Below are 26337 nucleotides of genomic sequence, written 5' to 3' on the forward strand. Positions count from 1 at the left end.
GGAGTTCTTCATATATTCTGAATGAGTCTCCTCATAAAGTCTTAGCTCACCAAAAATGTATACACAAATGTAATCACTTCAGTTTAAAAGTAACTTTGATCTTACTCGTATTAATTAAATAAAAGCAATTTTTCCTGTTAGAAAGTGACAGTCACATAATTCATGACATATGGACACGGTGGGGCTGGCCCAGCAGGCCCCGCCTGATTCCCACGAGCATGAGCAGAGTATTCTCTCTGCACTGGGCTCCAAAACAGACCTGTTAAGTTTGGTTGAACAGGGCTGGGGGGGCGGGGGTGATGAGACTCACATTTCTTCTTCCTCCAAGATGGGCTGATGGTAATTCTCCGTTTCCCCCATGGACCAGGTGGTGGGGAGCCCATGGCGAGGGCACCAGGATCTGTCCTCTGGTTTTCAGAGCAGGGTTCCCACAACTAAGGGGCATGCTTACTATTTACTGGGTGTCTGCCATGTGGCAGGTTCTGGAGACTGAGATGGGTGAGATACCAGCCTCATCCTCAGGGAGCTCAGGGTCCAGGAGAGTTAACAAGGGAGCGAGGCAGCAGGACGTGGAGGGCTCACTGTGGTAAGTGCTAAGTGTCACCTCTACGAAAAGGGACGTGTGGTCAGGATGCTAGGGGAGGAGAGCTGGAAGGCCCCAGGCACATCTTCACAGTGGAGCTGATGCCATGTGAGCTGTGCCTGGAAGGATGAGCAGGAGTCACCAGGCAGAGGGTGGCAAGAAGGATGTTCCAGGCAGGAGGCTTAGTGCGAGGCTTCCCGCCGAGTGACAGTCTTGTGACTGGAGTGTAGCGTGGCTGGGGGACAGGGCCGGAATGTCAGGGCAGACCCTGGGAGGGCAGCGCCTTTCCTCCCTCAGCTTCCAGGGAGTCCTGGTGCCCGGGACTGTGTTTCCCATGGCTGACCTGAGGGTCCCAGCTTTCCAGGGCACCTCGCCCTCAGGGTCAATGGCTGCTCAGCGAGCAGTCCTTTGTGATGGCCTCTCCGTACAGAGGAATCATGTCGGACCCTTCTCATAGTTACTACTGCCCACAAAACAGAGTATGCTGCCTGGCCCTGGGGGGTGGGGGCACTCAAAAGGTGGGGAGCATCCCCCCTTACCTGAGGTGACCTCTCTACAAAAGAGTGACCTTTGGGTCCATGTTGCTTTTCTTCTGGAGTTGGGACCTAGCAGACAGGAGGTAAAGGAAGATGGTCCCGCTGATGCCCAGATTTCTGGGCCTGGCAAGGAGAAGCAGGGTGCCATGACCGGGGGCTGGGGGGGCCTGTCCTGATGGAGTCCAGGTCTGGGTGGGCTGGAGCCATGTGGCAGGTGGCAGGGGCTGTTTGAAGGGCATACCTGAATGACTGGGCCTGCCAGAGGAAGCTTCTGGCTTTGGTGATCTCCTGGGCCAATCTCTTTAAATCATCTCCTTCAAATAGTGGCAACGGGAGGTCCTTGAAAAGGGGAAATGAGTGTGAAGTTAGATCCATTAAATGACTGGCTGGGACCCAAAGATTCAAAATCTTAGGAGTAAAATTTTAGAGCTAATGAAATGCAGCTTCCCACCCAGTGCAGGAAATCCTGTGGCTTCAGCTTGTATGTTTCCAGGGTCAGGGAGCTCACTACCTGTTATGGCAGTCAATCTACAAACAGGACACTGTGAAATAGGACGTCTGAGAGTCAGTGTGGGGGGGGGCGGAAACCAAGATAGTCTCTGGAATTCACTGAAGTCAGTGGAACAGAAGTGGTACGTGTTCCTTATCTTACTGCTACTCAGCAGACTCTTTCTCTAGTTCTGCTAGTAAAACAGAGCTTCGCAGACTTGCTTTTTTCTTATATCAGTCAATGCAACTCCAGAGCCTAGCCTTAAAAGCACAAGTTCTCACACTGAGCAAGAGAATCTGAGAGAGAGCGATGAACTGCCCCTTCTCCTGGGCAGCCACAGTGGAGACGACCCCATTCGGCATCTAGAAACGATTCAAAGGGTCTGATTTGAGGCTCTAAACTGAGAACCTTCACGATACTGTCAAGTTTGCTTTCCTGTGTGATAAGGACACGGTGAATATTTATCACTTGTTCTGTTCTCCGTGTTGTCATATTTGTCGCTGAAACAGTTACTTGAACAAAGAAACCATGCAAAGTGCTTGACTTCAAAAATAACGCCATGTCCTGGGGCAGTCATCTTTAATCTCCAAAAAGAAACCTGGGATTCTGGCCGGTTGCCTTACTTGCTAATTTGTTGTCCTGGAAATGTTATGTTTGACAACAGCACATTCCTCCAAGGTATAAGCATGTTCATAACCTTTCTATCAGATCGGAAGAGGACCACTGAGCCTCTTCTCCCACGTGTGTGATGGAACCATGACTTCACTAGATTTATTACTTCACAGATCATTTGACTATCTGTGTTTCAATGAATTTAACACAGGAAGAAGGAAATACGCAGGAATTAGAGAATGGAGCTTGAGTACGGGCATCTGAGCTCTGGCTTCCCCATTTACTCTGATTTCAGGTGTCTTCCAAGCCTCACTGAACCTGTTTATTCCTCTGTTAAGTGGGTAGAAGAATGGTGGCAAGCATTCACAGAGGTTATCTATATAAAGCCACAAACCTGCTCACTGGTAGTGCTCAATGATGCAAACTGTTTGCATTATTAAATAACACCCCAAACTCTGCTTTCCTCCCAACCTGGAGAAGAGTCAGCCTAGAAGGAGAGCACCTGGAAGCACAAGCCTTTTTAGTCAGATAAGAGAAGCAGCGGTCTTTTCAGTTGGGAGGAAAAGAGCACATCTGTGCACATTTTACTGAGCCATGTCAGTGGCTCCACACCTACCTTTTCACCCGCGAAGACCCTGGTCAGCAGGCCGTGAATTTGGAAGAGCGTGTCCTCACCCACAGGGCAGTGATAGCGCCCCCCGGTGAGAGAGGCCAGATTTCTCAAGAAGTTAGTCTCCGCCCTGGAGGAAGGAACAGAAGTGCTGGCGCCAGGCCCACTGACACCCCGGCAAGCTCCCTGTGAGCCCGCGGCCCATGGGGAAGTCTCTGTGCCACGGAGGCCTTGCCAGCATCACCAAGCCCACTGTCCCAGCCAGTTTATGGGCAGTGGCAGCAGCTATTGCTGCTGTGTGAACCGGGTTCAGCACGTTAGTGTCGCCATTTAGACTGGACTCCCTGAAAGCCGACGGCCAGCACACTCCACACTCTAGCCCCATTCCCTCACTGGACATCTATTCAGTGCCTGCTATGTGTTAGGCCTGGCGGGGACACAGTGTGACCTTTATGGAGCTCATGGTTTAGACAGAGAAATAAAGGACGACCTAAGTAATCACGTTAAATAATCACGATTATTGGCCAATAATATTTATTTTTTCTTCACGAAGCACTTATATCGCTCTTGTCTAACACATTTTTCTATGGTGATCCTTTATTAAAAAAATAACGATAACAATGCGACTCTAAACTTTTTCCCCTAAATATTCATAAATGTGCTCCTAAGATGAAAGAGGGTACAAGGTGTGTGACTGCGGGAATAGGTGCAAACTCGTTTCCGTGCTGGAGGCAGTCGGGAGCCTGGGCCCCACTGATGGGTAAGTTAGGGGCAGAGAGAGGGGCTTTCTCTCTGGTGTGTCCCTGCCCAGACCCTCCCAATTTCACGGGCCCTGGGCCCTGGAGAGACCAGGGTCTAATGTAGGGCCCTGGATGAGGCGAGTTCCTCAGGCCTGGCCCTCAGACACGCGGCTTTGGGAGCAGAACACACTTGGCCCGATTCCCATGGCCCACCTGCCCGAGCAGCTCAGGGAGATCGCGTGCACTTTCACGTCTCGTTCCTCCGTGAGTCTTTGAACTTCACTTAGAATAAGGCTGCAGCTTGTGTCTGGCTTCCCGTCGGTCAGGAGGTACAGTCCTTCCACATCATGAAAACTGAAAGCTTTCTGAAAGAGCGTGTAGGTGGCCCGGCTCAGGGATAGGCACTAACCAGAAGGCCAAAACCAAGTGCCTGCTGTCCCCAGGGAAAATGTCTCATTGGATCCCACTGACTCGTCCCTTAAGACTGACGGGCTCCCCTTTCAGCCCACCACAGACCAAGGAAGCTGCTGAGGTTTAGGAGAAAGAGCAGAGCCCACTTCCTGCCTGGTCAATCCCAGGCAAGTCACTTAACCTCTCTGAGCCTCTCTGTCTTCTTCTATAAAATGAAAACAATGAAAATCCTTTTCTCACTGGGTTGTTGGGGAGATGAAATGATTTAAAACTTAGTCAATTCTAAAGCAGCATGCAGTATCTGTGTACGGGGTGATGGTATTTCTGTTTTGTTACTGGGTCGCTCAGGGGTAGAACTTGCCAGTAAGGCTTGCAAGGTTGAGGTGCTCCCCTCAGCGTGCAGGCGGGTCACCCACTGCATGGCCTCGTGACACGCTGCATCCGTGGTCTCCACCAGAGCGTCCCGCCATGGCTGCAAATCCTCTGCAAAGCTGATCAGGTTAAAACTGGGGACGGGGAGAGAGATTGGTTAGGACGTGCTGGGCTATACTGTGTTCGGGGGAAGTAACCTCCGGGGTGGGTGCTGTTCATGCCTATCAGGGAGGACCCCGACAGGGAGCCACAAGCTCCCTTGGGGAGAGGGCCAGGAACCACCTGAGAAGGAGAAGGTACACAGTGAAGATTCTGGATGCAGACTGGAGTAGATTTAAATACCCCTCAGCCATTTACTGGTTACGTGATCTGGGGCAAAGTATTTAACCGCAGTCCTAATGTCCTCGTTTCCTTTGCTGAAAAGTAGGGATAAGAATAACGATGTCTCATAGGCTCATTATGAGGATTGAATGAAATCATGCCTGTAAAGTGCTCAGTAAATGTTTACTCTTTTTAATATCAAGGCAAGACTGAGTCCCAGCCTAGGTCCAGTCACCTGCTGTTCCCTTAGGGTCAACCCTCTGAGCACAGAGAACAAACAACCCACCGCCCCCACCCCCACCCCTTAGAAAATCAAGTTCAGCTGAAGTCCGCAATTCAAGGTCATGGGGTGGTTCCTGTGCTCTGCCTGTGACTGTCTCTGGGCCTGAGATGGAGTTCTAAAAACTGCTTTACCTCTGCAGAAGAATGCAGTGCTCTTTCCTGCTCCAATAAGCTATTCAGTAGAGCATTCCAGAAAGCGCCTGGCCCTTTGGAACATGAGGAGGGAGTGCCCTTGGCCAGGGCCCCTGAACTCCCCAACCCATTTGAGCCTCCGGAACGCCCCTCGCCCCCCCTTACCTGTCACAGTGCTTCCGCAGTTGCTCCCAAATCAGCAGGACCAGCTCTGTCTTCACCTGCTGCAGGTGGGGGCCCATGGACCCTGAGGTGTCCAGCACAATGCACACTCGCCTCTCCAAAACGGCACCAAACAGTCTGCGGCTCCCTGCTCCGAGGTGGGGGGACAGGACAGGGACAGTGAGGGGGGACCGTCCCGGTGCCTCCTAAGCCACCCTGCTCTGGGATGTGGCTCTCCTCAGCCTGCCCTGTCCACTCGCCTCTTCCAGAGGGGCCTTGGTGCTCTCTGTAAAGAAGAACGGGGTGGGGGGGCCTGTCTGTGTCAGGACCCCCTCCCAGTTCTCTGGGGCCCAGTCAATGCTACATGAAGCCTCTCGAGGGTCGGCCCCTCAGCCACGCCCAGGGAGGCAGGTGTGGAGGACGGCCCTGCAGAGCAGGCCTGGACAGGCGTGGGTCCTCCCTGGAGCTCCCTGGACCATGCTCCACCTCCCGATCATCCAGCACCTGCCTGACCTCTGAACCCAGAGGTCACGCGGTACCTGGATGACCCTCCTGGCCTAATCCCCGACCTGACAGTCCGTGAGTACCTGGCCCGGGAAGGACTGACCCTTCTACTCAAGCCCCTCCACCCTCCAGGGCAGCAGGCAGGCTCACCAGACAGCAGCCACTGCAGCCTGTGGACATAGCGTCTGATCACCTTCTGCAGGCACGTGATGTAGGCTTCGATTTCCCTGGGCGTCCAGTGAATATGTCTCACCGTCCCCTGGGTTAAGGCAAGTGAAGGCACATGTCCCCCCATCAGCTATTTTTTCATACCCCCTCACCCCCTAAAATAGTTTAGTCCACTGTGGTTCACAATTTCTAAAACACTGATCACACATATATTTTTGTTTGTTTAAAAGCATTTTTTATTATTATTATACTAGATGTATGGTTCTAGGAAGGAATGGGAGAACTGGGATGACAGTTTTGTGGGAAATGCAGTCACCGTAATAATAAAATATACAGTATCCCTACACTGCACAAATTACATAAATGTCTACCCACTATACTGCAACTGAAAAAAATAATTAATTAAAAAAGAAACCACACACACAAAAATCCAGTATCTCTAAACTAAAATAGAAAACCCTTCATGGTAGGCTGCGAGGTCCACACATTTCAAACCAAAACATGACCTCTGATGGAGAGGGGGACATGATGATAAAACTCCCGTAACATTTTTCTGGTGGATATCTTTGAATTTGGTGGCTATTTTTAGCTTTATCGTTCCCTCATGTTGATAATGTATAAAAGGGCAAAGAGAGAAAATAGGGTCTTATTTTTTTAAAAAAGCATGTTTAGATTTTCATTTTGTACTTGACATACTTGCTCCAAACATGAGCCCATAGCAGAAAATAGAGAAGCCCTTCAGCACCCGTTTCAGGCCAGCCCAACAGAGCCATCAGCGTCAGGACGGGGGGACGGGGTTCCTACTGGTGAGACGCCAGCCACTGTTTCTGAGTCTCACTCCTGTGAGCCCGTCTAACCCCAGAGTGTGGTCTCAGACACCCCGAGGGGTTCGCTTGTCTTCCAACAGGATTCTGCATCTCCTTGTCCCTGACAGCAGCCCCACTCGGGGCGGGGAGGGGGAGCAGTGAGCGGGAAGAAAGAAGCCATGGTGCGTACATTTATGTGGCGTTATCAGCCTCAGCTGTGGCTGAGAAGAAGCAAGAGACGAGAGAATAACAAAATTCCAACTCACATTGACCTCTACGCAGGGGAGGGTGCTGCAGGATTTGGCTGCCGCTGGCGTCCGTCCTGACTTCTGATGAGTGCAGTTGGGACCGATGTGTCTGGAGAGCTCCAGCTTCAGCTTTTTTAGCCCATAATTTGCCACCCACTTTAGAATAAAGGAAAGAACTGTTATCTTGAGAAAGTCAGGCTTAAGTGAATGACTGTCTGACTCATCCACTAAAATCTCCTGTTTGAAATGTGGGGTTCCTAGGTCCTCACTGAGAGCACCCACCCCATGCAGACCCCTTTCCCGGGAGCCGGGGAGAGATGCACAAGAAAATGGGGAACAGGGGACAAAATTTATCGAGCACCTGCTACTCCCTAGCCTGGTGGACATTGCTGCTTCCCCAATATCCACGTCAACCTTCTCCCACCAAATCTGGGTGGAAACACTGACTGGTCTAAAGCTCATACTCTAAACCAATTAGGATAATTTCAGTCTCCGTGTCCCAACGACAGATACAACAATGGGTGGACTCCGAGCAGTGAGAGCACGGCATCCAGAACTGGCGTAATCAGAACCAAGCTCAGACTTTTACTGAGTGGTTGTGGGAAGAAAGCCCTTCTATGTGGATATGAACAAGGGGGATTCCTGGTGCTTAAAACCAAAAGGATCTGACACCACTAAGTACTTTACACAAAATAAACTTCAACCAGTCATCAATCCTGTATGTAGGTATAACTTTCGTCACTTTACAAATAAGGCCGCTGAGACTGACTAAGCTTAGGGACTTGCCCGAGGTCACCCAGCTAGGAAGTGGCAGACCCAGGTTTTGAACCGAGGTATATTTAATCCTTCGCCCACTTGGTACTTTAGGCAGTCGTTCTAAGCAGGCTTTTCCTCACTTCCAAGGATGCCCACCCTCCTAGAAGTAACGTCGGTGGAAGGAATTATTGCCTAGGGGGCCGTGCCCACAACTGAAATACCTCTTGGCTTGAGCAGACTAGATCCTTTCTGGGCAACTCCACAGAAGAGCTGGTCCTTCTCACGCCCCTTCCTCGCGGGTACTTCTTGTACACCGAGCCTGGGAGAAACAGAGGAAGGCTATGAGCATCCCTCTTCCCTGCCCTGCCCTCCCCGCACTGCGCCCTTTCCGGGTCCATTTCTGGGTCAATCAAGTGAGTTCTAAAATTCCTCATGTGCAATTTGCTGAGAGGCGGAAAGGGAAGCTGTCGGTGGATCCAGGGAAGTGTGCTGGGCCTGTCTTCTCCACATCCCAGTGCTTGTTACTGGGGTCTCAGCGCCACGCCCCCCCACTCAGCCTCCGAGCCCAGGACACTGCCCCTAGTGGACGGAGCGGGAGTGCTGGCCCCAGGGACCTCCGGGGCCCTTCAATATTGACCCTTCTCATTCTCTTGCTGGGGACAAGACTTGGCGTGTCCATTTCCCTGGCCTGGGAGACCTGAGCGGTGTGAGGGTAGGCCTGCCGCCCATGCCCGGGACAGCTGGAGGGGTGTCCTTCCCACAGGGCCTGCTGACCTGACAGTGCCCACGGGGTGGGGCGCGGGGGGTGTCCAGACACCTGGGTAGCCTCCAGCTTACCCACGTTATTTCCGATCTCTGTGTAAAACAGGGAGAGAGATGGCTCTGCCTCCTTCAGGTTGGACTTCCTCTTCCGGTCTGCCGTTGCCTCTTTGCGTGGCCGAGCTGCAGCTAGAGGACATCGGCCTGTTGACTGGAGTAAGGGCTCTCCGTGCCCCGGCCCATTTATCCTCACAGCCCCCAGTGTACAGGGAAGGTAATGGACTCTGCGTCGGTAAGAATATCCCGCTGACTCCAGAACTCTGCTCGGAACCACCCCACTACGTCTCTGACGTCCGAAGTAAGATGCGTGGTCTTAGGTTCTCGGAGCTGAGTACTTTTATAAACACACCAGCCCTGTGACCACCAGCTGGCACTGGTCGTTAGTCTTAGCCACTCTGAGCCTGTAAAATGGGGAACTAACATGCGACCTGCCACATAGAATTGACCGTTGTAAGCCTTAAATGGGACAATCTCAGCAGACGGGCTGGCGCGTGAGCAACACCCATCATCACTGATTGTTCCCTAACGACCACTATAGCCCGGCTCAGCCACCCCTGTCCCCCCACCCGCTGCAGCCACGCCTCACCTGGTGCGATGCCCACTTTGCCAGTGAGTGGACGCCACACCAGGGCTTTCAACGGGGTCCGCTCTCTGTCAGGGTCTTCGCTAATGCTCTAGAAAACAGGCAGTCTGTCCCATCAAAGGCCTGTTCTCTGTGGCAGGCGCACCCCAGCCCCCCGAGCCCCCCAGTCTTCCCAGCCTCAGTCTGTCCCTTACAACCTTTGCAGGGAGGGGCCTAAGGGAGTAGGTTCCTTAGACGTGTTTGCCTCATCTCCTGCCACCATTCAGAAGGGACTCTGGCTTTTGAGGTGAAAATGCATGTGGGTGTGCACGTGTGTGTATGTGTGTATTTGCCAGAGCTTTCTTCCCCAGTTTCCCTCTCCTCTTCCTACTGGACGGATTTCTGGGTCTCCAGCATGACAGGCAACCATTCAGGTAACTGTGCCCTACTGGGCACCTCCTTTTGAAGGAAGGGGTTCCTTCATTACTGGGCACAGCTGGAATGTGGCAACAGTTAGTCCCCCAGGGTCCTGGGCCAGCTGAGACCTCCAGGTGAGCTGCTGCCACTCCAGGGGGCCCCTTAGAGGCCTTGGCATGGCCTAAGCCCCCCACCCTGAGTCAGCTCAGGCCGTCCTGAAGGCCCCAGAGGCAGACCCTGCATTTCTGGGATTTCGCCTCAGAATTTGGGAAGGCAGGAGAGGGCGATGTCTCCAGGGTAGCTCCTGCCTCCTGGCAGAGTTCTCTGAGCGAGGACATTGCCTGTGCAGACAGCACCTCCCGGAGAGGCAGCCCCCTGGGTGGGACACACTGTTTGGGACAGAGATCCTGCATCTGAAACATGCTGTGTTCACAGCGGGGTCAGTTCATGATCTGCTGAAGGGCTCACACATTTCTTTGCCTCTTCTGCTCACAGGCACTGGGATCTTCCCCAGTAACAGCTCTAGAAGGCCCTCTGATTGCTGAGGTGGGTATTTAACGGCCGTGCATGGGCTAGACCCCACCCTCCGGCTCCTATGGGGCACCTGCTAAGCCTCGAGCAGCAGCAGCAGGAGCCCATTAGGTACCCTAACACCCCCATTCCTCTGCCCCTGTGTAACCCTCCAAGAAAAGCCCTCCTGCCTTGCCACACAGCCACGGGGTGGGGGGCAGTGTCAAGTCCACGGGGTCCTTAGGACCTAGCTAGGGAACAAAGCTGGGAGAGTCAGGTAGAGCCAAAGGTGGGTGGTGAGAGAACAGGGGTGTCCCCAGAGCTGAGGAGCAGGTCCCCCAGTGGTGTTCCTCTCCCCGGAGGCCAGGGCTGGAGGCTCCTATGGGACACTCACTACTGAGGACCCTCTCCCACCCCTGCTGGCTCCAGGGCCTGCGGGCCTGGCCAGGCCACTGCAAGATCTAGGAAAGACCAGGAGACAGAGTGGAAACAAAATCCTCTGAGTGTTATTAGGGAGGGGGAGTCAAACCATTCTGGCGGCAGAGCGGGGCGCGGGCTTGGAAGGACAGAACTTCCTGGGCTGACTTCTTTGCTGGAGCATCTTTGGCTTTTCTTTCGGGAGGGCTGTGCTTTCCAGGTCTTTTCTTGACTGGTTCTTCAGGGAGGACATTAGTAAAGCACACTGCAACAGAATTGGGGGGTTAGCAGCACCCAGCCACAGTGTGCCACCCAGCAGGGGACACACACACACACACACACACACACACACACACACACACACACGGCAGGAGACGGGGTCCACTAGGGTCCCTGACTCCTCTTTCTGCCCCTAGAATGCCTCCTGAGGCAGAGAGCACTGCGGATCAATCTTACTAGTAAGCACCATGGAGGGAGGGCCTGGGTGCACAAGGCACTGTGCTAGTTCATGCCTCGGCGTCTCAAACCCTCATGCCAACCATGCTGGTCGGGCAAGTGCTATCTTATCCCCATTTTACAGATGAGGAAACAAAAGCTCTGCAAGTTTAGGGGACTTGCCCAGGGCCACACTACAGTATGCAGAGGACTTTCAAGTCACACCCAGATGGGTCTGGGGCCAAACCCAGTGCTCCTTCCAGCTGTGGAGGCGGCATCCACATACACCGGTCAGCTCAGTGCCCAAGACGGCAGGACAGCAGTGCGATACTTGCTGCCTCGGCCCACACATATTTCAGCTGCTGGGAAGGTTCTCTAGTAATTACTCTCAACCAAAGGGGATAGCACGTGAACGTAAATAACATCCCAGGCGGGGTAGAGTAATCCATCATTGCCCGTTAACGTCTGGTGAATGAGTTTATCGATGAGGGAACTGGACTAACGTGTAACTAAGGAGAAGGGGTTAAAGAAAGCAGCAAAGAGGGGCCCTTTCAGAGACAACAGCTGAGGCACATCTCAGGGAGCCGCAGATGGAAAGACTGTGAAGATGCGGCCCTGCCCTCCCAGGAGCTCACACGTGTGGTCCTGCAGACGGCGATATTCAGGGATGAGTCCGGCTGAGGCTTCCTCACCGGCTCCTCCCGCCTGCCCTCCTTGACCATGGCCACCGACCTGATCTCTGTCGGTCCCCAGCGCTTATCATTTCCCACGTGTTATCTCACAGGCCCCACAAACTCACCTTTGCCCCAGGCCCACCCTCCCGCACCCAGCACGCTCCTCCCTGCTCTCTCTCTCGGTCAGCAGCACTATGGTCTACCAGGCCCCAGCGAGGAATCTGGGAATGACGCTCAGATTTCTTTGTCTCCCCCCCAATACATTCAATCAGCCACAAGTCTGGTCAATTCTTCCCTAAGTGTTGTCAGGTCCACTCCCTTATTTCCCTTCTCTTTGCTCCTGACATGATCTGACCCCTTTCTACCTCTCCCATCTCACCTTGAGCTACTCAACTCCTTTTTCTAAGGAAGTGACATTTCAGCGAGTCTTGAGTAACAAGGAGCAATCCATGGATGATCTGGGAGGGGAACGGTGGGCGGAGGAAAGAGCAGGTGCAAAGGCCCTGAGTTTGGGAATGAGATCGATGGGACTCAGAGGAGGCCAGACCGTATATCACACACACAGCACTAATGGCGGCGAACAGGAAACCCGCACGTTGCGTCTGAAGCCTTGGGGGTCAGTGGGTCAGGACATGAGGAGGGAAGCTGATGTGGCATAAGTCACGTCACCCAAAAGATGGTCAAGTCTGAACCCCTGGAACCTGTGAAAGTAACTTTGCTTAGAAATAGGGTCTTTGTCGATGGCATTAAGAGGCCAGTTAGTGAAGCCACGCTGGAGAAAGTTGGGCCCTTACTCTAATACGACGGGTACCCCCATAAGAGAAGAAGAGACAGACACACACGGGGGGGGGGGGCTGCTATGTAAAGATGGAGAGCGAGATTGCAGCTGTGCTGCCACAAGCCAAGGAACGCCCAAGACTGCCGGTGACAAGGGCTCCCTCCTTGACCAAACTTTAGTCACGTTCCTCTGACCCTCTTCTCTACTAGGCCTCAATGTTGGCCTGCCCAACCCAGTTTTAGCAAAGATTCCTCCTAAGTCGGTTTAGGGAGAATCCTCCACTCTTGATATGTGATCAAGTTCCTCATGCCCCCCACCGCCCGATGTCTAGCTAGGTCCTTGGCCTGCCTTCAACAGGACTGCCCCATCCTTGAAAACGAGTCCAGTTTCTCTTCGTCACTTTCCGTCCATGAGCCTGTCACTGCTCACTGGCTATCCATCTGGCCCAGCTGTCTGTGTTTGGAGGGGAGGTCACTCTCTCCTATTGCAGCAGTCTTGAATAAAGCCTTCCTTGCCATTGCTAACAAGCATCCAGTGCATTTTTTTTCTCTTTAACACTGTCACCACCAGAAGCTAGAAAGGGATTCTACCCAGAGTCTTCAGAGGAAACATGGCCCTTTTGACACCTCGACTTCAGACTTCTAGCCTCTGAAACAGTGAGACAACAAATGTCTGTTGTTTTAAGCCAACTCGTTTGTGGCACTCTGTAGGGCAGCCCAGGAATAATACAGAAGCCAGTGCCGCCAGCTGCCCCCCCCCCCCCCCGCCAAGGCATACCTTTTGGGAGTAGTTGAGAGCCTTTTCCATCTCAGACACGATGGCACTGATGTCATCACTTTCATAAATGCCTGGAAACAAAGCACATTGTGAGCATGGGGGAGGGGTGCAGATACGGCCTAGTGTCTGTGCCTGTACACAGGACGTGTGGAGGTGACCCGAACCCGAGGAGCAGCATAGGGTCTGAATGGGCTGAGCTGAGCTAATCAGCCCCCAACCACACAGTGCAGTGGTGGTTCCAGTGAGGCTCCCCACATTGGGGCTGGCCTTGCACCCCAGCGCCCTGGCACCCAGCCACGAGCTCTCACCCACAGGAAGAGGAGGTTAGCAGCAAAGGTCCTGCTATTCCGGTGAAAAAAAAAGACCCACGTGGGACTAAAGTGGCTAATGTTACCCAAAACAAAACCCCATAGCGCAGCTAATGTCTGTAGTGACTACTGTATGACTAAGAAGGCAAACTCCAAAGTTGACCTGCCTGGGTTCAAATCCTGGTTCCACCACTTACTACCTGTGTGCTTTGGGCTGTGTCTCAGCTTCCCCATCTGCAAAATGGGGGTAGTACTAACCCACCTCATAGGATTACTGTGAGGAATGAATCATAATATATGTAAAATGCTTAGAACCGTGTCTGGCACGTAATCATTGTTTTGTAAGTGTTTGGTATTATCAGCGATCACCAATAATAGCTCACATGTATATGCCCAACACTTTTCATGGGAAAAAGGGCCCCACAGTCCCAGCCCCAGCGGGAACTAACTTTGTAACCAGAGGCATCTCATGTTCCTGGGCGACCTTTCCTCATCTGTAAACCAGAAGTTTGGGATGCACTTGTGTGCGTGTCCCACACCTCGTTCCCTCCTGCATCACGTCGTGACTTTGCCTTATCTACATGCCACCAACACCATTCATTTACATTTTTAATCAATTCACTTTCATTTACTTAAAAGTAGAGCTATTACTGAGCTCTCGCCAACACATAACGTATTAATTTTACGTGTCCTACACAATGATTCGATATTTGTATGTAGAGTTGACCCTTGATCAACACAGGTTTGAACTGCATGGGTTCACTTATACATATAGTTTTTTCAATCAATACTGTCAATGTATTTTTCTCTTTCTTATGATTTTCTTAATATTTTCTTTTCTCTAGCTTACTTTATTGTAAGAATATAGTATATAACACATACAACTTACAAAATATGTATTATATATATGTTATCAGTAAGGCTTCTATCAACAGTAGCCTATTAGTAGCTAAATTTTGGGGGAGTCAAAAGTTGTATGTGGGGGGTGGCCGGTTAGCTTAGTTGGTTAGAGCGTGGTGCTCTTAACAAGGTTGCTGGTTCGATCCCCACGTGGGCCAATGTGAGCTGCGCCCTCCACAACTAGATTGAAACAACTCCTCGACTTGGAGTTGATGGGTCCTGGAAAAATACACTTAAAATAAATAAAAGTTTTTAAAAATTTTTCCTTTAAATAAAAAGAGTTATATGTGGATTTTCGACTACACAGGTGTGGGGGTTGGGCGCCCCTAATCCCTGCCTTATTCAAGGGTCAACTGTATTGGGAAATGATCACCATAAAAAGTCCAGTTAACATCTTCAAAAAGTGCATCTTTAAAAAAGTTATGTCACTGCCGACAATGGAAAACCAGCATTTTTTTAAATGAAATGTTAAAATGAGACTATAACTACAGTTTAAGGGAGGAAAAATCTTTCCTTCCCTTCTAGATTCTCTGGCTGCAGCCTTGGAAGTTAAACTGACAAAAGACAGATGAACAAGGGAAAAACAGTTTCTGAATGAGGGCTGTAGGCATACCTGAGGAGAAACTCAGTGAGGAGTGGAACTGGGGCTTACACAGCCTAAGAACAGTACATTCGTACACGAGCAGTCTGGTAACCACAAGATTGCCATGGGGATACGAAAGTCAATTTGGGGAATGTAATCGATAATGTTGTAAAGATTTTGTAGGGTATCCGATGGACACTTGTCTCATTAGGGAGACCACCTCAGGGATGATGTAGATGCCTGATAACTGCATTGTACACCTGACGCTGAAGCTGAACAATAATGAATGTCAACTACAATTTTATATATATATATATATATATATATATATATATATTTACAAGAAGTGGAGTACAGCATTAGGAATAGAGACAGTGGAAATGTAATGGCTGTGTGTGATGTCAGAGGGGTAGTGGATAGGGGGAGAGGGTTGTCACTAGGAGAGGGACATAAATGATAAATATCTAACTATTACATTGTTTTGTGCACCTGAAACTAATAAAAAAATGTTAAAAAAAAAAAAAAGAAGAAGTGACAAGACAAAGGAAAGGGGTTGGGCTTTTAGAGGCAGGGAACTGTGGGAGGTAAATGTGTGGGGGGAATTGATGGAAGACAAGGCTTGTTCTGGTAAGGTTTGTTCTGTGGATCCCTCTTGGTGCCTTCTGGGCTGATGAGAGTCTAGATTTATCTCCGGTGATTAAGAGTCTAAGAGCCGTTCTCCTCTTCTTGGCACAGGAGAGAGGGAGGCCCCTTTACAAATGTAAATTTATGTTCTGCTCTTAGGCAATTGGGAGGTGGGTGCAGAGAGATTTTTGGCTTCTGATGTTTCTCAATTGTCTTCAGCTCAAAATAATTCTTATGCCCAAGTGGCACGTTCTGGGGTGGCATTAACTCATTCCCCTACAACTATCACAATAAAAAAAATCTGTTGCTCTGAGTTCCGTGTACAACTGTCTTGCCAACCACCTGTTACAAACATTCCCCCTCTTGGGACATACTCAGCTAAGGGACCTTACGGTCCCGCCAGCTCTGACGTTCTCGAGCATTTTACAGTAGTTTTCACTTTTCTTTTTTTACTTAAAAAACTGTGGTCAAATATACATAACAAAAATGTACCGTTTTAACCATTTTTACGTGTACGGTTCAGTGTCTTTAAGGACATTCACATTGCTGTACAGGCGTCACCACTGTCCCCCTGCAGTGAACATGTACTGAGTACGAGAACATGCCACTTTTCTGGAATACGTCTATGGCACAGGGAGCTATGTTGGTACCGAAGACAAGTGGAAAGAAAGAGGAGGAGGAACCACCACCACTCACGCACCTGTGTCTCCAAACCAGTGGAAGCGGCCACCCACAGCCCGGGTCACCTCCCGGTAGGCAGTGGCTGTGTCGGTGCGGCTGGCGTAGCAGGCAGGGGGTGTGGCGTCCATCTGGGGCTCACCCACGTAGAAGAGACACACGTTCAGCTGGAGGTCACAGCCCCCACAGGCCTCGGCCATGTAGGCGCTGAGCACGGGCTGTGGGGGGGAGGGCTCCTGAAGCTGCTGGTCTCAAGGCAGCAGCCTGACCAGCTTTCCTGAGGGCCTACTGTGTGCCCGGTCTAGAACTCGGCACTGAGGATAGAAACACTCACGAGCTGGATCTCAATTTCTCTATCTTAAGAGGGTATGGCTACGAAGCTGGTGACCCCAAGTGTTACACCCTGGTTACAACCATCAGTATCCCCTGGGAACCTGTCAGGACTGCAGACTCTCAGGCCCCAGGCCAGACTCTTAGAACCAGGATCTGCATTTAAACATTTACCACCCACCCCCCGCCCCGTGATTGTCCTCCACATAAAGCCCAGGTTGGAAACTCACACTGGAGAAACAGTTGCTAGGATCCACCTAAGGGAAGGAGGGGGACACCCTGGAGGCAGTCTACCCACCATGTCCTGGTCAGAGACGCCCCCGGTGAAGAGGTAGATGCCCTGCGACTGGTGTCTGTCTTTGTCCTTGAAGTCCACTTCCACAGCCTTGCGCAGGGCGCTGAGGATGTTTCTGCTGCCCCAACAGCGCAGGCTCAGGGCCCACCTGGGAGGAAGGGAAGGTCATGCTGAGGGGGCGAAAGGGAGAGGCAGGGCTGGAGGGGGCCGCTTTCCGATTCATGCCCACGTCTGCCGGAGGGCAGGGACCACCCAGGCCGCCCTGACCCAGCAGGTGCAGTCTCTGCCCGTCACCTACCGCCAGGCGCTCTGTAAGTTGTCCTGGCTCACAGGAACCATCTCAGGCCGCCAGCTTTCAATGGTGCCTCCAAACCTGGGAGGGAAGAAGAGAGGGCTTTTTCTTCAGGAGGAGACGGGTCCAGCCTGTGCCCCAGCTTGGAGCTCCCCAGGCTCTTGGGTATTGCCCGTGAACCTCCCCACCCCGCAAGGGAGTCATTTCTCCCTTTTTAACCTCCCCTAGCACCGTCTGATGCTTACAACACATTTTTCCCTCGGTCTACAGTTTGTTTTAAATGCATCATCTCATCTTTCCTATGTGACAGGATTTAAATCCTCGAGAAGAGGACTTACCTCGTTTCTCAAAGGAAAGGTGACCCCTCTTTGGTTCTGGGTTTATCCCTCCACCTGAGTTCCTGACTTCATCATGGCCAATGTCTTCTGAGACCTGCTTCAGCTGGCACTGTATCTCCCTCTCACCCCATCTCCATACGGACCCAAGGGTCCCCCAAAGTTCTGTAGTACCTCACATCTCGGTACCTCTGCTCATAACGTGTCTCTGCACCTGGAACGCCCTTCCTCCCCGCGGTCCCATCACTCCCAGGTGCTAGGCAAACACCTACCCATCGGCATGACTCAGCTAACCTGTCGATTCCTCCACAAAGATTTCCTGACCCCTCTGCCCAGGTGGAATGGATTGACCCTGCCTTTGATCCTTCAAAGCCCCGTCTCCTGCCTTCCACCTATTTGTACAGAAAACACGTATTTCTTAACGTACCTGCCTCGCACTATTAGGCTGTAAGTTCCTTGAGGACAGATTTTGTGCTTTAACTTCTGTATCCCGAATGCCTAGTACAGTGACTGGTACAGGGTGGACTTTCAGTAAGTTTGTCGAGAGAATGAATGGATAGATGGATGAATGGAAAAACACTGCCTAAAATGTTTCTCTAAGCATTTATTTTTATAGATTTTATCAGGAAAAGATTAGGCTCTGGTACAGAATAAGATATAATATTAACTGCTGACTTAATAGGTTTAGAACTCTCCCTATTAGATGTGGAGTTGTGTAAAAATGTATAGTTCAAGTGGTTTCCTTTTCTCTTTCTTCCCTAATTAGCTAAAATGGTATGCAATTAATAAATATGCACAAAAGTATACATAGTTACATTATATGGAACGATGCATACTTAAACTATGTACAATATATAATTTAAATAATTATATATAATTTAAATATATAGTTATATATAGTTAAAATATGTAAATATATTATATAAAAAATATTTAAATGTCTATAATTACTCCTGTATAAAATATATAATTTAAATATAGTATATTGTTACATATAAATATATGTAATCTATAAAAAAACCTATACAATTTAATTAGATATAGCCACACATAAAATTAAAACTTAGAATTGGAATCCTACATGACATATTGTGCCTTGCTTTGCTAGACCTGAGCTGGGAGCTAAGACTGGGGCTTTCGCAGGGGCCCTTCTTTTTCTCTCTCGTGTTTATCAGCTTGGAAGCCAAATGGGGCAGTGGGCGGAGTTACTTTATCCTGGCTGATCAGGCAGTGTGTTTTGGGGCCACTTATCACCTTCGCCCCAGTGGGACTGTCCTGCGACCGTTTAATTATTCAATGCTCCAAACAAGATCATTGGAATCAGATAAGCTGACGGCCATCCTAGGATGCTGGGTGCTGCTAACATCTGGCGTCCAGCTACCCGCTGAAGCCTCGCCCAGCGGTGGCGGCACCTCCCCTCCCCCCACGGGGAACCCAGAGCGTACGCGATGACGTTGAAAGCGTCCTTGTTGGACAGTTGCTCCTCCAGCAGCAGCCGCAGGGAGTGCTGGATATGAATAATGTACATGGAATTGGTCGCAGAGATATCGAGCAGTATAACCACCCTAAAAAGAAACACAAGCTTTAAGAGGAGAACCGAATCTCTCAGATAGTGTTCATTTTGTTCCATTTTACTATTTAAAGTTTTTTCCAGGGGAACTTTACATGCCAGATTCACAGCTGGCCAAAATCTTCTCTGTGGTTTGAGGTCAACAGAGGTGGGTTTACAACTGTAGAGTAAGGGGGTCGTGGAACCCTCTCTCCCAGGAGGTCGGAACATACAATGAAGTCTCGTTTAAGGGGCAGGGGCTGCGTGTAATGATTTTCATACACATCCCTGTTTTGAAGCACTGGCATTCAATATTATTACAGGTTTGGGTCTTTAAAGGAAAAACAGAAACAAGGTAAGCAAGTTAGATGCGGAATCACTCCTATTACTGGGGAAACGTTTGCATCTTTTTTGTTTCCTCTGTTTTAAGGTCTCTGGTCCCATTCAAATCTTATATTGCCCCCTCCTCCCTCCAGTCTCATTTTGAGACAACTCTGGATAGCAGAAGAAAATCCACTGGATTCAGTCAGCAGGCCGTGGTTTAAGTTCTACTTCCTGGATGGCCATAGGCAAGTCACAAGACCTCTCTGGTCCTTGGTATATGTAACTATCAACTATTTCTAGTAAGAGTCCTCCTAGGGTTGCGTTAGGAATGAAGGATAAAACAGGTGCATAGTATAAAAAAGTATACTACTTTATACGGGTAACACACCAAATAAGGTATGGAGTGAAACCAACGGCTATAATGGATACCCACTGTTTCTCCTACTCAGCATCCACGACCTCCTCTGGCAGCAGTACCCCAATTTTCCTTAGGAAAACACCTCTGCCTCTCTCAGTCCACTTGTTTTCGGTGGAGCTGACCCTGAAAGTGGGCATCTGCCCCTCAGCAAGCAGAGCATCGGGCTATATTGGCGAGGCTGAGGAGCTCAGGGATGGGCCCAGGCCCCAAGCTCTGGGAGTGCCAAACGGCTTGAAAGTCAGCTGGGAGCCTCAGGTGATTACCTGGCCACCTGGAGGGGAAAGCCTGCCTGAAAACAGAGCCAACAGTGAAGAAAGCAGAGCTGAGAGATGGGGCTGAAGGACAGCTGACATGCACCAGCCTCTGGATCGAGCCAGGCCTCACGACAGCTATCCAGTCCATTCTGGAATTGTCCGTTACCTTAACCAGACATCCCTGTTTCGTTGAAGCCACTTTGCATTTAGTTTCTGTTGCTTCTTAACTGAAAGAATCCTGAGTAACACGACGGCAGTATTACTGGTGTTGATGATGATGGTGGTGACTTTGTCTCGCAGGGGTTCTGCTGAATGACTGCCGTTGCCTTAATCTAAGCGACGGCTTCTCATGCTCCCAGCAGGGCATCCAGGAGTTGGCTGAGTGCCGTGTCATACACCAAACCCAAGAGGGGCAAGAACACTGCTTGGGGGAGGTACCTTTTTTCGCAGACGGTGCCCCAGATTCTTCTGCTGGCCAAGGAGAGCCACTCAACCCGTCTCTCATACGTCCGCAGAGCTCTGCCCAGCTGTTTCTGCAAACCCATGGGCCCCACAGAGCGAGAAACAGCACAGAGAGGGGTGGATTAGGGGTCTGTGAGGGCAGGGGTATAACCCGAGTTGGCTTCTGGGAGTAGCGTGTCAAGACCATGGGCATCCAGGCAGTATATACCTCCCATTAAACCATGGGGGAGTCTGCCCCAACAGCAGGAAGGGAAGAGCAAAGTATTCCACTGCCCCATATGGGGGAGGAGGTAGGTCTCGTGGCAAAGCATCAGAGGCTTTTGCTAAGGCATCCAGGTCCCTGTCTGGGGCAGGGGTGGAAAAAGCTCCAGAGGTGCCTGTGGGTGGGACCACAGTCTCTTTATGACAGTGCCGCCAATGGCTTGCCGTCTCCACATTCCCTGGTACCTTCCTCCCATTCCCCCTTCCTGTACCCCACATTCTGACCAGTCAGACCCATCACTGACCTGGTACTCATAGAGGAAGGGCGGGTCCACGTGAATATTCTTCACTGTCCCATCATGCCATTGAAATTGTACCATTGCCTTCTGCACTCGGGTGGCCAGGAGGGGGAGCGGTGAACAGAAGCACATGTGGGGAAGGATTTTAAGTTTCATTTGGGCGCTGGGCTCTCAGAGTCCGATGTGCGAGAGGGAACTGGGCTCTGACCACACCTCCCCCCACCAGGTCACTGCCTTGTCAGGAGCTGGTGGCAGAGGGCGCTCAGGACAATGGTCCCCTCAATGAGCCACGCCTGACGCACGTCAGGCAGCCATTTGGGGAGGCTCTTCTGAACACTGGAGTCCTCATTACGAGATACCGCTGGAGGTTTACATAAAGCAGAGTCAGAGGCTTTAAAACATACTGGCCACAGGGCTTAGGTTTGGGAACCCAGACGGCCTTCATGGACTCTGAAAATCAAATTTGTTCATAGTGTTCTTTCATCTCCACCAAATGGTCATATCCATGTCCCTAAGGCTCCCTCTATCCCCGGAGTCACCCTACAGCTGAAGTCTGTACAGGTACAGTGAGGACACAGAGAGAGCGTGTTCTAAGTGGGGTGGAGGAGGCCTTCCTGGTGGACGTGACTGTGGCACTCAATTTCCTCCCTCCTGCCTCGTCTCCCAAGCTGCACTGTCAGATGGGCACGAAGCCTGCAGCCCACCCCAGGCCCCCAGGCTCTGCCTACGACTCTTATCTCCTGAACATTAAGAAGGGAAATGCCGCCAAGGAGCTCCCCTGCAAGGGGAGAGAACCTGGAGTCTGCGTTACCTTGTGGATAGTTGATGAGACCGTTTTCTGGAGGATAGGCACAAATTCCTCCACGGGAGGGAATGCGTTGGGGGCCAGAAACTGATAAAGGCTGAGCTTCTTGGCTGTAAAAACCAAGTGGGGTTTGAGGCACCACTCATGGAGCCCCAGGGGGTTCATGCCTTTTGCCAGTGACCTGAGTCCTGAGTCCTGCCCTCTTTGGGGGTTTACCTCTTAGGCCATTAACCTTGAGCCATTCAGCAGAAGTTTTCTCCAGGTTTGGGAACTCAATTGTGAGGGGAGCTTCATGCTTTGGCAGTTTAGGCAAGAGACTTGTGGGTGGTCCTTTGGCAATCTCTGTGGAAATCTAAATGAAAGTGAAAAATCCTCATTACATATTTTAGAGCTGCAAACGCCTCAGTCTCCCGCACCTACCCAGTTCCCCCACGGGGGAATGCTGTAATAATCTTAAAACATTACCTGGTATATTAAAGGCAGTTTTGCCTTCCTTTTCCATCATTCCCATCCCTTTCTCTGGAGATTTCTAGAGTTTCCAGGGGAAGAGGGAGATGTCCCCAGGAACTCGCTTCCGCTTTCATTTGCCCACCTTCCTGGCCTCTTCCCCACCCTGACCAGTAAGACCAGCACCTTGGACTCCAAGGTGACACGTGGCCCCTCCCAGGCTCAAAACACAAGGCTTTGGGGAACTCAAAAGTAACTCCCGCACCAAATCATTTCCGGAGGCTCCTCTAGCCCAGCCCCTCCCAGCCCACATTTATAAACTGAAACCCTGAGGTTCTGACAGGTTAAATCACACAGCTCGTGTAGCAGTAAAACAGAACAGCAATTCCCAAAATTCAGACATCTGAGCACCCCCTTCATGAATTTTGCTGTATCTGAGGACCAGTTATTTACTTAATATATTTTTCTCAGAAAACACGTAACATTAAAGCTTTTTAATATTCAACTGATTTAGTTTAAAAAATTTTACTTTAAAAATTGTAACTTTGGAAAGATCTATCATTACCATATGAGCTCATTTTAAACATAACATTTTAAAAACTGTTAATGTGTACATCACCATACAGTCACCTTGCAAACCACAAGTAGCATATGCCTCTCACTTAGGGAAACTCCTGGCCTCAGGTTTTGGCCTCAGACAGACCTGGGTTCAATTCAGACCCAATTGATTTCTATCGCTGTGATCTCAGGCAAACTATTTAACCGCTCAACTTCAGTTTGCTCATCTGTAAAATGGGGTTAATAATACACCTACCGCAGACTGTTGTTGCAGACAAAATAAGATACTTAGAGAATGAAGCATTGTGCCTGCGGCAATACTGAGCACAGAGCAAATGAAAACTATCACAACACTAATCGTCACAGTGATTACGTAGAATCAGTAGAAGAGCTGAACTAAAGTTGAAGACACCAGTCTATGCGCCGTGTTTCTTTCACAAATGCAGCCCCAGTTTTCTTCTGTCCACAGCTAAGTTTTCTGTGTGGCCTACACAGCACGTAGCTTTTATGGTGCTTGTGTCCGTAAGTGGGCCAAGCTATGCTGCCAGTGTTAAGTTAATCCTCACAAGTAGGGGCGTTTGCCCTGAATGAGGGGCTCAGCGGGGAAAGCCACCTCCTAGACAGCCTGCTCTGTGTGGCTGACGTTTTCATCATTCTCCAAACTGGGCAGGAGGGAAGGGCGCGTGTGGAGGAGGTGGGAGGAGCCTGCCGGCCTTTCTCCGAAATACAGTTTTCAGGTAGAAAGTCTACCAGGACCTTCTGGCACAATGGGAGGCCGGTCCAGCCCACCCAACTCTGAGAGATGGGGTACAGCGGAGGGCAGGGCTTTGCCTTGTTTCACTTTCAGGAGTAGGGGCTCTGCAGCCCTGCCCTCTGAGTGAAAGGTGACAAGGGAGAATGGAGTGAGTGTAGCTGAGTGCCTCCAGGAGAAGGTCCCAGAAGCTTCGCTCACACGACCTACCTCCTTCATCAGGCCGCTGAGCTCCGGGCACGGGGCGCTGTGGCGCAGGGCTTGCACGTGGCCCATGAGGTTCTGGGCCTTTTGGATTTCAGCCAGGAGCTGGTCCACATCCCGACTGGTATAGATCTGCAGACAGTGGGAGCAATCAGTCCTCCAGAAGGCACTTAGCTCCCGGCTGCCGCCAAGCCAGGGAAAGGCAAACAGCCACGTCAGTTCCTAAAGCTGAGTGGCAGACGCTTTAAACCAGACGTTAGGAACTGGGGTGCATGGCGGCACAGATGTGCTGTGTTGCATTTGACCAGCACTGGCTGCAGTGTTTTTAAACCACTGATGGGTTGTCTAACCAAAAACGTGAAGGAACTACACCCTACAGGATGCCCCCACCACTCTCTGTTGTCCCCCATCAGAGTCAGTTGTAATTTTCTGTCACCTCGCACTGTTGTTTTGCTTATATTAAAGACTGTAATGAAATTTGTTTTACCCATATCTCCATCAAGAGTGAAAAACAACAGAGAGGCCAAGAGGGCCACAGGTTTTAAGATGAAATATTTCTTAAACTGGCCAGTTTCATTCATTTACTGCACTTCCTACCCTTGTAGTCTGTGACCCCTACAAACGGCCTGGGAAATGAGGTACATGAGAGGGGGTGTTGCCCTAGGAAGACGGTGCCTGACCGCGGCTCCCTCGTGTAAAATGCTAGACTTTGTGACACGAACGTGTGAGAGGCAAATATTCATTGACTCGTGGCTATTCAGGGTTAGCAGGCAAGACCAGCCTGCTCGCTGAACAGATGGCTGGGTTCTCAGTCTGCCACGTGGGCATCCACACGTTCGTGTGTTGTCACCTCCACTGTGGACACGGGGTGCGGGACGTGGTTATTAACCAGGAAAAGGACGCTAACTGGGGGGTTGGCACGGAACTCGCTGCTCCTTCAGAACTGGTTGTGGCGGGTCCCCTGCAGGAGACAGAACTGAGGCAACTCATTCGGACTCGGAGCTTTGGTGGGAGCGGGGGTGGGGGGGGCGCGTGGATGGCAACTGGAGAGAGACGCAGGGCTCCACCTGCGAGGCTGGAAAAGGTCTGTAGGCTCAGAGGCGTGTGATCCTCTCATCATACACGCCGACCAAAGGATCTCTTAGGACTTCATGGCCCTGTCCTTCCCACATGTTCATTTTAACCTAATTAGACCTGTGTGAACCCACTGAGCTTGGGGGAGGGGTGGGAAGCAAGCGCATAGCATGACCTGTCCTGGGCCCCGTCCCCGGGGCACAACCAGGCAGGCGGGGAAGGGACCGGAGGGCCGTGGGCTTACCCCCGCTTCCGGGCTGTAGCAGTGGTAGCAGCCGCCGACAGCTTCGGCAAGGTTCCTCAGGACAGCCTGTGGGGATGGAGACACGGTCAGTCAGCCCTCCCCCGGGTAACGCCAGGACTCTAACAAGCTTTCTCCCTGATGGGACCTCCCGGCTGCCCACCGCCTCCCTCCTACCAAAGGGAGAACTGGGTGCAAGGACAGGGGTGTTCTGGTCCACCGCGTGGGGCCTGTCCACGCAGGCAGCCTCACAGGCTCGCTCTGGCCAATCCAAGGGGACCCTGGGGGAATCTCAGGTACTCACCGGGGGCACTTGGCCGGCGCATTTGTAGGTGATGATGTGGGGAAGGAGGCCCGTGCCCATGGTGGCCTGTTGGATATAGTTGGACAGGATGTCAGCAGGCTGGTCTGGGCTGGGAGAAGATGGAAGAAGAGAGCGGGCAGAGCAAAATGGTCACTCCCAGGGAACAGCTACTGAGTCTCGCTGACCCCTGTGTCTATGGCACCTGTGTAGGATGCAGGCAGAGGGCCAACGCTGGTGGCCCTGCCCCCACACCTACAGAGAGACAGCCTGGGAACACTGTCCCTCCATGAAGCGTATGTGAAGAGCCACACTGATGAGCTTTCTTCCAACAATGGTTTGGTTCTCTGGCCCCCTTTACGTTGTTTGCTGTGCATGTGTGAAAGGAGACCTACCAGCTTCCCAGGAGGATGACCAGAGAATTCAGCCCCTTGAGTGCGAAGATTTTCCTCAGGGCTTGTAGCAGATTGCTGCCTCCATCGGGCTTCAGATTCTTAACCCAGAGCGTGAGCTCCTGGAGGCTGGGGAGACAGCAATGCAGACAACAGCACCCTTCCTGGGCATCAGGCCCAGGACAAATGCGAGCTCACTGGAGCCTAACGATAGTTCTTTGAGGTGGGTGCCTTATTCCCATTTTATAGATGAGAACACTGAGGCTCAGAGTTAGGACTTGCCAACATAATACTGGAAGCGACTGGCAAGACTGTGATTTCAAACCAGGTCTGACTCTAGGGACTGAGCTTCTGGCAACTCAGCCTGAGTCCCTTCTCCTCCCTCATACTGCCCCCCGAACCTTTCCCCCCACCCCCAGAACTCTTCTGGGAGGCAGCCCCCAGCTGAAGCACAGAGTAAATCCCCTAACTCTAAGAGGGCGCTAAGAGAAGGCACGCGGCTGCGGGGCTACAACCCAGGCGGACTGGGAGACACACTACTGGTGAACAGCGAAAAGGGCTCAACACAGTGTTTTCCTGGTTAAATATGT

At 51.2% G+C, this 26337-nt stretch overlaps 1 protein-coding gene across 3 annotated transcripts in view; it reads right to left on the bottom strand.

Annotated features, from left to right (window-relative positions):
- Positions 1-77: 77 nt before the first annotated feature.
- The window catches only part of VWA3A (von Willebrand factor A domain containing 3A), a 43950-nt gene continuing 17690 nt past the window's right edge, over positions 78-26337 (bottom strand). For 2 of the 3 annotated variants that reach the window (XM_088801163.1, XM_074322722.2), the window contains exons 9-34: positions 25751-25876; positions 25359-25467; positions 25058-25123; positions 23746-23871; positions 21996-22131; positions 21786-21889; positions 20981-21061; positions 20451-20545; positions 18913-19032; positions 17139-17213; positions 16844-16988; positions 16238-16433; positions 13123-13193; positions 10571-10723; positions 9139-9226; positions 8571-8681; positions 7955-8052; positions 6996-7133; positions 5906-6014; positions 5255-5399; positions 4344-4488; positions 3785-3936; positions 2838-2961; positions 1361-1458; positions 1123-1188; positions 78-818 (exon numbers count right to left, since the gene is read on the bottom strand). In XM_088801163.1, coding sequence (XP_088657289.1) covers positions 1137-1188; positions 1361-1458; positions 2838-2961; positions 3785-3936; positions 4344-4488; positions 5255-5399; positions 5906-6014; positions 6996-7133; positions 7955-8052; positions 8571-8681; positions 9139-9226; positions 10571-10723; positions 13123-13193; positions 16238-16433; positions 16844-16988; positions 17139-17213; positions 18913-19032; positions 20451-20545; positions 20981-21061; positions 21786-21889; positions 21996-22131; positions 23746-23871; positions 25058-25123; positions 25359-25467; positions 25751-25876 — 2863 coding nt within the window. In that variant the 3' untranslated portion in view covers positions 78-818; positions 1123-1136. The remainder of the gene's footprint in view (positions 819-1122; positions 1189-1360; positions 1459-2837; positions 2962-3784; positions 3937-4343; positions 4489-5254; positions 5400-5905; positions 6015-6995; positions 7134-7954; positions 8053-8570; positions 8682-9138; positions 9227-10570; positions 10724-13122; positions 13194-16237; positions 16434-16843; positions 16989-17138; positions 17214-18912; positions 19033-20450; positions 20546-20980; positions 21062-21785; positions 21890-21995; positions 22132-23745; positions 23872-25057; positions 25124-25358; positions 25468-25750; positions 25877-26337) is intronic. The other variant, XM_088801164.1, reaches the window with a different exon arrangement.

The sequence above is a fragment of the Rhinolophus sinicus genome, chromosome 10 (assembly GCF_057876585.1).
Source record: "Rhinolophus sinicus isolate RSI-liver-muscle chromosome 10, RSI-T2T, whole genome shotgun sequence".
In the NCBI taxonomy this organism is placed as follows: Eukaryota; Metazoa; Chordata; class Mammalia; order Chiroptera; family Rhinolophidae; genus Rhinolophus; species Rhinolophus sinicus.